Source organism: Mastigoproctus giganteus, chromosome 14 (genome assembly GCF_048544385.1).
Source record: "Mastigoproctus giganteus isolate SK-2022 chromosome 14, ASM4854438v1, whole genome shotgun sequence".
Lineage (NCBI taxonomy): Eukaryota > Metazoa > Arthropoda > Arachnida > Uropygi > Thelyphonidae > Mastigoproctus > Mastigoproctus giganteus.
In genome coordinates, this window is record NC_143588.1 from 89,215,016 (window position 1) to 89,227,728 (window position 12,713).

Below are 12,713 nucleotides of genomic sequence, written 5' to 3' on the forward strand. Positions count from 1 at the left end.
TTGTTGGGATACCAGAGACGTGGTGTCACACAGATATAAGGAATGCAGAACTGGAATTTGGGAAGTACGTCTACAGAAAGGATAGCCAGGATAGGAAGGGAGGAGGGGTTATGCTATTAGTTAAGAAACACATAAAATCAAAAGAAGTGAAGCCAGTCGACATTGCTGGACAGTGCAGTGTCAAGTCAGTGTGGTGTGACATAAGCACTGGGAGATCAAAATTGAGAGTAGAAGTGTGCTATAGGCCTAATGACTCTGATGAATATAATAAACTGTACAGGGAAATAGAGTGGGCCAGTAAATCAGAGAGTCTTATAATGGGGGATTTTAATTTCCCAGATATTGACTGGAATTGTGGGTTGGTCACTCACACACTAGCAAGGCTTTTGTGGATTTATTGGATGATTGTTTTCTACATCAGCATGTTCGGGAGGCAACTAGAGGGAGTAATACTCTTGATTTGATTATCAGTAGTGATTCTTCATGCATTAAGAATCTGCAGATAAATGAACCACTAGGTGGGAGTGATCACAGTGTGCTGAAGTGGGATTTACTCAAAGAGGTAACTACCATCAGGGGTAAAGGGAAGGGTTATTGCTTTCGTAAAGGCGACTACGATGGTCTGAGACAGTATTTAAATTCTATACAGTGGGATCAACTGATGATGTTACCAACAGCAAATTCAAAATGGGAAGCATTCAAAGAACTTATCTTGGAAGCTACTAGGTTTTACCTACCAACTAAGAAATATTGTTCAAGGTTTAGGCCTAAATGGATGTCAGATTAACTAATGACACATATAGCAGAGAAGAAAAATGCATGGGATACATATAAATTAACATGTGACACAGAAGCCTATGATAGATATAAGTTGATCTGTAACCAAGTTACAAAGGAGGTTAGGCAGGCGAAGGCAGATTACGAGAAATCTTTGGCAAGGGATGCAAAGAAAAACAGTAAAGAGTACTTTACTTATGTAAACTCTAGAAGGAAGGGGATTAATCAGATTGGTCCACTTGATATCGATGGTTCAACTGTTCAGGGGAATGCCAGAAGTGTATTCAACTCTGGCAGTAAGCTAGATAATCTTGTAATAACTGAGAGTAAAGTGGAGGAGAAATTGTTGAAGATAAACACAAGAAAGGCACCTAGGGTGGATGGGATCTATCCAGTTATATTAAAGGAGGCAGCAAAGTAAGTAAGCAAACCCTTAGCCATAATTATGAGAGCTTCCTTGGACTCAGGGGAAGTACCCATAGACTGGAGATGTGCAAATGTGACCCCAATTCACAAAGGAGGATGAAAGGCTGACACGAGTAATTATAGACCTGTGAGTTTAATTTCTGTTCCAGGAAAATTAATGGAGGCACTGGTTAAAGAAGCACTGCAGGATCATCTAGACAAGACTTCAGTTATAGCTCGGACACAGCATGGTTTTGTTAAGGGGAAGTCTTGCCTGACCAACTTGATTGGATACTATGATGCAGTCACAAAAGAACTGGATGCAGGGAATAACTTTGATATTATATACTTGGATCTTAGAAAGGCTTTTGATACTGTTGCACATGGAAGACTGCTGCACAAATTGGAGCAGTGTGGCATTGGAGGCAAATTGCTGCTATGGATAAAAGGGGTGGTTGAGAGGGAGAAGACAGAGTGGTAATCAATGGACACTGCTCATCGTGGACTAATGTTATTAGTGGAGTCCCTCAGGGTTCAGTGTTGGGTCCATTATTGTTTTCTGTATTTATAAATAATATTGATGATAGTATATCAAGCTTAATGTCCAAGTTTGCAGACGATACAAAGGTTGGCAGGGTTGTTAAGGACAATACTGATGCTATGCTGCTGGAACAGGATCTGGAACGGTTGAGCAAATGGGCTGAGAGGTGGCAAATGAAGTTTAACATTGACAAATGTAAAGTACTACATATGGGAAACAGCAACCCCAGAGCAACGTATCAACTCTGTGGTACTACACTGACAGTGGTAGGTGCCTCCGTAGCCAGGTGGGAAGGAGCAGCAGTGCATGGCACACGCTTCTTTATTAGACCGGGGTTTGAGCCCATCACCACCAAATACGGAGGATGCGGAAGGTCAGGGAATGACCACCGCATATCCCGGAGCAAAATGGCCTTAGTTGCTAATGCTCCTAAAAACCAAAAAAAAAAAACTGACAGTGGTAGAGAATGAAAAGGACCTGGGGGTAGTTGTGTAGGCAGATATGAAGTTCTCTGAACAGTGCAGACAGGCTGCAAGAGTAGCTCATGGTGTCTTATCAATGATATACAGAAATTTATCTAGCAGGGATAAGGAGGTGATTATTCCCTTATATAAGGCAATGGTCAGGCAACACCTTGAATACTGTATACAGGTCTGGAGGCCATATTTCAAGAAGGATGTAGAGCTGCTGGAACTAGTACAGAGAAGAGCAACAAGATTAGTGAATGGAACAAAGGGTTGCTCTTACGAAGAAAAGCTTAAGTTTTGCAAATTAGTGTCTGGAGACTAGGCACCGGCGAGGGGATCTGATAGAGGTGTATAAAGGCTTGAATGGTTTGAGCATGCTCAATGCTGATGGATTCTGCCTCTTGCTCAGAGTGATCACCTGCGAGGGCATAAATTCATATTGAGGAAAGACAGATGTAGGATAGATGTGCGGAAATTTGCCTTTAGCCAGCGGATAGTTGGTTGGTGGAACAGACTTCCATCCCTTGTTGTGGAAGTTGATAGCCTAAATAAATTTAAGGCTCAGCTGGACGGGTATTTTGAACGAACAGAGGGGTGAAGTGGAAGGGTTTTTTTTTTTTTTTTTTTTTTGTGGAATTTTTAAGAAAATGGAAAAAAATTAAAACTTTCACTAAATGTTTTTAAATGTTAATTTGTTCTTATTTTGACTTGATTGCCTAACATTAGAATGAAATTATTGCTAAAAATGAATCAAATTTTTTTAAAAAATTGTTAAAGTTTGTAAAAATCATTAAAATTGTAAAAAAAAAAAATTCATTATTATTATTATTTTTTTTAATGTAGTAATATCTATATCTATTTAATTATTATGTAATCAAGTTGACTAATTTCTTGTTCTGAATTCCAGAAAATTTCAGGTTTTGTAAACCCAAATTAAAAAACAACAGTTGACTGGTGCAATCTCCTCTTTTGGTTTTTGAAACTGCTTTTGTGCTGCCGTCTATTAAAACTGTGTGCGCTGTTAGTTGGTATAAATCAGATGGCAGCATGTACTGGAAGATTTCCAAATAGTTTGTATGTTTAAGCACATTTGAATCATATGCAAAATGACCCTGGAAAATATAAATTAATATATTTACTCCCAGAGCCCACACATGCAAAACAAATTTACATATGTACTCCAGAAAATGTTAAAAAAATAAATTCTTCTTTCAGTACCATGGGTAATTTAAATATGTAACTCCCAGAATGCTGCATAAATTTTTTTCAGGTATAAGTTATTCAAAATGCTATAAATAAATGAGAATTACATTATTCATGCTGTGTTATTCTCGTATGGAATTTTGCTTAAAAAAGAAAAATTCTTCTTTCAGTTCCAAGAGTAATTTTTGAAAATTGGACATATCGAGACTTAAATAAATTATTCAGTGATCAGGAAGCTGTTGAAAATGTGGGGAGTGAGCTGGCCACATTTGCTCAAGTATGTGAAATTTAAACTGCTTTATATTTTTTATAAATTATAAGCAGAGTTTTAATGATATATAAGTGATGATCTGAAAGAATGAAAACTTTAAATTTTGTTTTTTTACCTTAATCTATACAGTACAAACAAAAGTCGGCACAAGTCAACCAAATGTGTAAAAATTTAAATATACAAGGTGCAGTCAAAAACGTTTGGGGACTGAACTAATATTTGGGAAATGATGAAGCTTACTGGCTATTTGGATGAATCTCCTTTGAAGTAGTTTTCTTGATACTGTATGCAGTTTCTAATGCTTTTGCAACTTCCAGAAATTGCAGAAGCATTAGAAGCAGCAGAAAAATGTTGACAAAGATCCAGACATATGGGAACTTGTGACACTCCAAGGCAGAAACTTGGCTGAAATGTGTCACATTCCCAAATCTTGTGTTAAAATTGATTAATTATGTCCCATAAGAAATGCCACTTTCACTAGTAACTTTGTGGATAGTTAAACTTCAATCACTCCTGATCAGATCACAAACATGAATGATTAAATCATTAGTTTTGAAATCGAAGGGCAGCCACAGCGAGGATCACGTTTGACAGACAAGCAGTCCCCCTCAAACTCTCCACTGAAAAGTCTTTGAACAATGTATAGCATCATATCTGAAAGCTGTTTTTAATATTTTGTGCTGTTCTATTGCACTTTTGCCTAATTCGAAACAAAATTTTATTCATAGTAAAAATCACTCACCCTGAGATAAAATGCAAAAATACCGTCTAATCAATGTGTTATTTAGACTGATTGCAGAAAAACAGGTGATTCATGTTTCTATGTTTAGATATCAGTGAACACGTGATGACAATAATTTCGACTCACTAAGACACTGCATTTCAAGATATAAAGTCAGTCCCCGGACGTGTTGATCACACTTTGTACCCAGAATGCAATACAAAAGAATCTCATAAACCTGGAATTATCAAAAATGCAGCACTTCGTGAATATTTCTTTAAAGTTAGATGACTGTATAAGGGCAGAGGGGAAATAGTCTGCTCAGAAATAAAAAAAAAAAAAAAGCATTGCTGGTGCCAGAGTTATGCATTATGTTCCATTAATAATTTCCAAACACCAATTTATTGTCATTAAATACATAGTAATTTACAATGTATAAAATCCCTCATTCTACAAGACATTTGATGACACTAGTTCATGGTATAGTACTTAGTGGCATGTATTTAGTTTTTAAGGTGATTGAATTGCTGAAATCATAATTCACTATTTATACTTCGTATTAAAAATATTGGCTGATCCCACCTCCAGTACAAATCCCATACTTTGAACCCACAACCTTTATTTCTTAGGCTAGCACCTTCAGAACCAACCTGGCAGCACGAGTTCACATTTTGATTTAATGCTGGTGGCTATTGCTCTGTGGAGATTATATGGCATCAGAGCTACTGTAGTATATAATAAAAATATTAAAATGTGATTTCTGACATTATTTTTAGATTATTTTTTTATTTTTTATTAATAACAAGATACACAACAGGTAACTATTAACATTGTATCTGAGAGCAAAACAATGAACAGAGTTGATAACAATAATAAGGAAACCAACAATATGATAAACATTGATATAGATTCAAACAATAAAATCATATGTACAAAAGAGGTATGCATTAAGTTAAGTTACCAGTAAAACAAATAATAAATTAATTAATTAGAAAATAGAGAATAGTAAAACAAATAATAATAATAAACTACAATGATTAGATGAGAGCTAGTCACTTTGCAGTTCAAGAGAAGAGGCAAACTTGTGGATAGAGTTCATCAGTGATTGGGATCAAAAAAGTCAATGAGAGAGTCATTTGCCAATTTGCTGATTCTGTTCAGTGGACTGAACTTCATAAAGTCGGTGGTAGCAGAGTCAAAGCAAAACAGTGTAAGGTTCCTGACTTGTTTACAATTGTTATTGTTATTTGGTTGTTTTTTAGGAGCATTAGCAACTAAGGCCCCCATATTGCTCCAGGATATGCGGTGGTCATTCCCTGACCTTTCCGCATCCTCCGTATTTGGTGGTGATGGGTTCGAACCCCGGTCTAATCAAGAAGCATGTGCTACGCACTGCTGCTCCTTCCCACCTGGCTACGGAGGTGCCTACTTGTCTACAAGGAGCATTGTAGTTGATTTTGCTAAGATATCAGATGCTTCGTAAGTTTCAGTGATTACTTTGGCTAGAAGGGTGATGTCAGCAGTAACTTTTCTAGTGCACAGAGGCCTCAGATGAAAGTAATCACACACAACAATTCATAGTACACTGAGTGATAAAATAGAGGATTACAGAATGTAAGGTAATGGACAAAATTCAAAATTTTTTTTGGACTGCTTCAATTTTGTTAATTAAGGTCTTTGTGTGAGGATTCCAGATGGGTGAGCTGAATTCAAGGATTGGCAGAAGAATAGTTTTATAAAGGATAACAGCATATCTGTAGTTTTTGAACTTGTAGGTGTTCTGTTTGATAAATCCCAGTGTTTTGAATGCTTTGCTTGTGATTTTAAGGACATGGGCATCAAATTTAGCACTGCTGGAGAAAAGAATTCCCAAGTCATTAACTCGGTCACACCTTTCGATGATCACCGAGTTAGTGTAGTCCGTATTTATTAGTTGTGGAGATCTGCAGGATGAGAAAGAGATTACTTTGCACTTCGAGGGGTTACATCTAGTTAGCAGACAAGCCATTCAGAGATAGCCACAGAGTGAATTTATTGAAGGCAACATTGAAGCTGTTGAGAATTGGTAACCTTCACTGCCGAGTAGATCTTAAGGTCATCTTTTTTTTTTTTTTTTTTTTTATGTGCATTTATCTGCATAGAGAATGAAAGAATTTAGTTACTTTTAACTTATTCTTTTTTTATGCAATCAAAAGCTGTCCCTGAATTCATGTCAGTAAATTCAAATTTTGTCTCTGATCATGTTATGGCATTAAATTATGTTATTAGTTCACCTGAGCTTGCTGGTATAGTATATATAGCTAATATAAATTATCCCTGAATATTTTGGTTATGGGCATAACTTTCAAAAAAACTGTAATTTTCAAAAATGTGGCATGTGCTACATCCTGAAGATGCTGGATTTATGGGATTTTACTGTACATTTATTGTACATCTAGTCATTGCTAGGACAGCCATGAAAATTAGTATTATTTTTTTTGCCAACAACTGGTACTTTATTTTTCACAAAAATATCCACTACAGTTTAGGCTCTTATTCCTTCTGGATACCAGATTTTTTTTATACCCCCATAGAAGTTTTTTTGGTTACTGATGGCACAATTGTTTGATAATTTTCTTCACTTCATTGCCCTGTGAAATTGAAAGTCTACAAGGTAATTTTTTAATCTTCCAAAAGTTGAAAATTGTGATTGATGGTGTATGCAGACTTATGATTGATATCCAGCTCACTAACCATATGATCAACCATCTGACCCAATGCCAGCTGTTTCACATCACCCTCATGGTGTCTGCCTAATGCAGAATTTTCTTGTGACAGCTTTGTGAATTTGTCTTGGGTGAGGATTATCCTATAGAGTTTTTTCCCTTTCGCATTAATGATTTATCATTTTTGGGTATGACATACATTTGTTAATGTACGTCTATTCCATATTCTAGAAAATTTCTACCGGAGAGATACCACCTGCCATTAGAAATTGAAAGCTTGCACCTGCTTGCACTAGGTTATATACGTTCATCAATGTGAGCACCATATTGTCTCTGTTGCTATGTCACTTCCCTTGTGTACAGGACTATGTACAGGCAACCCCCCATATAACTTGGTACTTCTACAACATGGTTTCTCTCTAACATGATTGATAAATTGTGGAAATCCTTGCACAACATGGTACTTATATAACATGGTTTTGCTCTAACAGGGTTTGAGAATTGCAGGAAATCTCGCATAAAATGGTATTTTTGAGGTTTTATGCTGGAAAAACATGGCTATTATGTTAGATGTAATTTTCAACGTTTCCATTCCTTTTTGTGAATCCCTGCTGTTGACTCGCTAGTTGTTATCGCCTTTGTGATATTTCTCTAAAGTACATTTCTAGAGGTCACTACCATAAAACAATAAAAACAATTTGCAGTTTCCGGTTTATTGGTCTTTTCTATTAGTGTAATCAATTATAAATGGGTAGTAAACTCGATCTTCTTGCATTTGCGATAGTACCGATAGCTGTAATCTGTTTCCCCTTCCATGAAATATTCAAATCATATAAAAAACATAAATAAATTTTCAGAAATGCTTTACTCTGTATCTTTTTATTTATTTATTTATTTATTTTTTATTTGGTAGTTGTTGGCACATCGGCTTCTGTTGCCATAATGCACCTCCCAAGGTTTTTGCAGTACTTTGATCCAAGCCCAAGGCGGGATTCAAATCCACGACCTTTGGGTTGCTAGGCAGGCACTTTACCCACTCACCACCAAATACAGAGGATGCGGAAAGGTCAGGGAATGACCACTGCATATCCCGGAGCAATATGGCCTTAGTTACTAATGCTCCAAAAAAAAAAATAAATAAAATAACAACAAATAAATAACTTTACCCACCCGGCTAGCCCAGTCGGCTACTCTGTATCTCACTTGTGCATATCATGTTTGTTGAAACTTGTGCATGCCATGTTCTTTGTTATTAATTGCTTATCATTTTTACTGTTTTAAATTTTACAACCAAAAAAAAAAAAAAAAGCCAGTGAACAGAATTATTAATTAGTTAGTATGTACATATTACATATAATATCGGTGTTTAGATACACCATAGATAACTCTTAATAAACTACAAAGTAGTTGTTGTAGGCATCATTTGCTCTTTCTCATATTGTGCTCTGCCTTCACGACGAGTTGCCATGATATTGCACTACTTCGAATAAGTAACTCTTCACTAATAGAGAAGACTATTGTTACTTATTCTCAGTTGAGTACCACCTTGTTACTTATTCTCAGTTGAGTACCACCACCCAGACAGCACTGTTTCACGGCTATTGGCCGATCATCAGTGGGTGGGCAGGTACCCTGGTAATGCAGACATGACGACCCAGTTGTGAAGTTAATCACACAATATGAGAGATGCCAAGAGGTGTAGATGTCAATATTTAAAATAAATAAATGCACAAGGCATAATACTTTAAGAGTTTGGTATCTATATAATATCGGTGTTTAGATACACCATAGATAACTCTTAATAAACTACAAAGTAGTTGTTGTAGGCATCATTTGCTCTTTCTCATATTGTGCTCTGCCTTCACGACGAGTTGCCATGATATTGCACTACTTCGAATAAGTAACTCTTCACTAATAGAGAAGACTATTGTTACTTATTCTCAGTTGAGTACCACCACCCAGACAGCACTGTTTCACAGCTATTGGCCGATCATCAGTGGCATCTCTCATATTGTGTGATTAACTTCACAACTGGGTTGTCATGTCTGCATTACCAGGGTACCTGCCCACCCACTGATGATCGGCCAATAGCCGTGAAACAGTGCTGTCTGGGTGGTGGTACTCAACTGAGAATAAGTAACAATAGTCTTCTCTATTAGTGAAGAGTTACTTATTCGAAGTAGTGCAATATCATGGCAACTCGTCGTGAAGGCAGAGCACAATATGAGAAAGAGCAAATGATGCCTACAACAACTACTTTGTAGTTTATTAAGAGTTATCTATGGTGTATCTAAACACCGATATTATATAGATACCAAACTCTTAAAGTATTATGCCTTGTGCATTTATTTATTTTAAAAAAAAGTACATATTACAGTATGTATTAATTACGTAAGCTATGTACATAAGTGTCAATTTATTTTTATTTTGCTAACTGGAAAATATTCTTCCGATTTTCACGTATTATTTAACTTTGTTAATTGGTAAGGTAATAAATTTAAATTTGTGCTTTATATCTTTACTTTTACAGCCTGTGGATAATATTCCTTCAATTTTTGCTTATTAGAAATGCTGTTTAAAATGGTATTTTATTATGAAGAGTCCATCACAAAGTGATTTGATTACAGTGAACATATCGTAAAGTGGGGGTCCACTGTATTTTGTTGGGAGATCCCTGGGTTAGGTTCTGTGCTATTGGACTTGTGCTTGTTTGAGACCATAAAAAATTCTGACTTCAAAGCATGCAGTTTGTGACTTTTAAAGAGAGCAGAAGGTACATGAAATCTAGATTCTGCAGAAGAGATTGTGCTTAGCTGCGATGAAGAGGAAGAAAATTAAATGAACATACATTATCTGACATATAAGTATCACAGTTTGTAAGGTAAGACGTTTGTTCAGTTATTACTGTTTAAGTTACTACTATTATAAAAATAAAGTTAAAATATTAAGTTCTTACTACTATAAAAAAAAAATTAAGTTTCCGATAGTTATTAAAATATGGCGTATTTTTGTTAGCTTTTGAAACGTAATCCTCCTTTTTTGTACTGGTTCTTAGTTCCATATAACACGGATTTGCATTACATAAGATTTTGTAGGAACTAAACTACCGTGTTATATGAGGGTTACCTGTACCCTTTTGTTCAGTAGAAGCATTAGGACCAGTCCTTACATTTACGCGTGTGGTGATGCATAATTTAAATTTAGACAAGTAAAAATCTGTTTTCATTTGATTTGGTCTCAGAGGTATAGTTATGTTATCGCATGTGATGTGAAGAATACATGTTAAATGCATACACCTTAGTTGATTTCATTTACTATTCAAAGCAAAATATTCTATTTAAAAATATTCATGTTGCAGTTATCATTTCATGGGATGAAAATGGATGTAACTTTTTTACAGTCACCATTACCATGAGATACCACAAAATGTTTGCCCACTATAGCCAGATCTAAAAAAAATTATCAAGAAGCTTATCTGAGAATGTGTGGATATATTCTTGGATAATAAAATAGTCTCAGAAAGCACATAAGTGTGGAGCTGATTGAGTTACCTTGTTACAATTATACAGAGCCTTAATAAGATCAAATCTTGACTATAGAGCACCAGTGTATAGCTCAACAAGACCTAGTGTCCTTCGCTAGCTTGACCCTATCCATCATAGTGCAATACGCATTGCCATAGGAGCATATCGCACATCTCCAATACATAGCTTATATGCTGAAGTGCATGAATTCCCTCTCTCAATCAGAAGATAACTTATATTACGCTATGCATATAAAATTAGATCTATGCCCGAACACCCAAACTGGCAGATACTTTTGACCCACCAGCACAACATGTTATACCGAAACCACCCATCTGCTAACTGACCATTAGGTATGCAAATAAAATACCTTTCAGAAGAACTTAATCTGTCTTTAAAAAATGTTGCAAATACCCTTCCAATTTCCTGTGCTCCTTGGGACATTACTTCACCTTCATGCGATTTATCCCTCCATCAATGGAATAAATCTATATTACAACTGTATCAAGCAGTAGTGGAACAGTTCCCCAACTTCGTTGTTGTTGTGCATACAGATGGATCAAAGAATGAGACCCATGTTGGAATTGCTGCAGTTTTTCTGAACATTACTCTGGCCTACGAATTGCCTATGAGTTCAGTATATTTTCTGCTGAACTAATGGCAATTCAGATTACACTGAAGCGTATGGAGTCCTCCGATATCGAAAATAGTACAAATTTTACAGATTCTTTAAGTGCACTTCAAACCCTGAAAAACACCATGAATATCACCCACCCACCCAGTCTTAAAGGAAATAACCTCCTCTTTGCATACTTTATCTGAACTTGGAAAAGCATACACCTCTGCTGGGTCCTTGGAAATATGGGAATTCCAGGAAATGAATTAGCTGACAATGCTGCAAAATCGGCCGTCTTACCACCCGATGACAATTGGAAAGTCTCATATCAAGACTATAAATCAATAATCCAGGGAAAATGCATGTACCAGTGGCAATTATCATGGAAAAATCAATATAACAATAAGCTCCAAAGTATCAAGCCAAATCTTGAGCGATGGCTTTCAAGCTTCAGCTCAATTTGAAAACAGGAGGTAATATTGGCATGCCTATGAATAGGTTACACAAATATCACTGCAACAGTGCTTTCAGTAAAACTTATCCTTGTTGAATGCCCAAAATATGCAAGAGAATGCCAGAATCTCTTCACTCCAGCCACAACAGAAGACCTTCTTTCACTTATGTGACTTTTAGGCAATGAAACAAATGTCTCAAGCATTTTTACCTTTCTCAAAATGATTAATGTATACCACCTCCTTTAACTAGATAAAAAATAACTCGCTGGTACTATTTTTTGCAATTATCTCTATCTGACAGGAAATAGCATAAATTCTTATCATATGTATGGTGCACTATAGCCATAGTTGCCGATGTGCCTAATAAATCTCTAAACCAGCCAACCAATCAGAAAGCACAAGTTTGGCCTTACATCAGTTTGTTCAAGAACTCTATCCATTTGACAGAGTTCAATAGTTAAAGTTCTGTGCATGGATAAGGCAACAAAGGAACACTGCACAAAACTGTGATCTCTATTGATGCTAAATTCCATTTGTTAGAGAGGATGAAGCACTTGTAGATTCAAATAGCATCAAATACACAAATATACATGGTCTCTTCCAATCTCAGTGGTTTCCATTTCCACCTACAGTTTGTCAAGCCCCTACTTACTTTTTCTGACAGAATCTCAATTAGTTGCCTCAACCATTGCTCATCTCAGTTGTCCCAATTATTCTCTCTCTCTCTGCGATTCTTTTTGCTCCAAAGGTGGTACTTGTGCATATGTGACTCTGATATTCCTTGTCAAGAACTTCCTCATCTGGAATCTCCATATTTTAATTTCCTCTGGCTTAAAATATTTCCACTCCTGTTCTGTCAGATTCATATTTCGATTCCACAGTCTCCCTCTCCCACCCACACCACATTTCAATCTCCAATTACTACCAGATAATAGTTATTTTTTTCTCTGTCTGCTTTATCATAAATTCCACCTATTACCTCTTCATCATAATTGTTGGCTTATAACCTAGTACACTCTGCACACAAA

At 36.1% G+C, this 12,713-nt stretch overlaps 1 protein-coding gene across 2 annotated transcripts in view; it reads left to right on the plus strand.

Moving 5' to 3' along the window:
* The window catches only part of LOC150075332 (chitinase domain-containing protein 1), a 104,896-nt gene that overhangs the window by 40,323 nt on the left and 51,860 nt on the right, over nt 1–12,713 (plus strand). For both annotated transcript variants that reach the window (XM_090388263.1, XM_090388262.1), the window contains exon 5: nt 3,564–3,670. In XM_090388263.1, the coding sequence (XP_090244389.1) occupies nt 3,564–3,670 (107 nt within the window). The remainder of the gene's footprint in view (nt 1–3,563; nt 3,671–12,713) is intronic.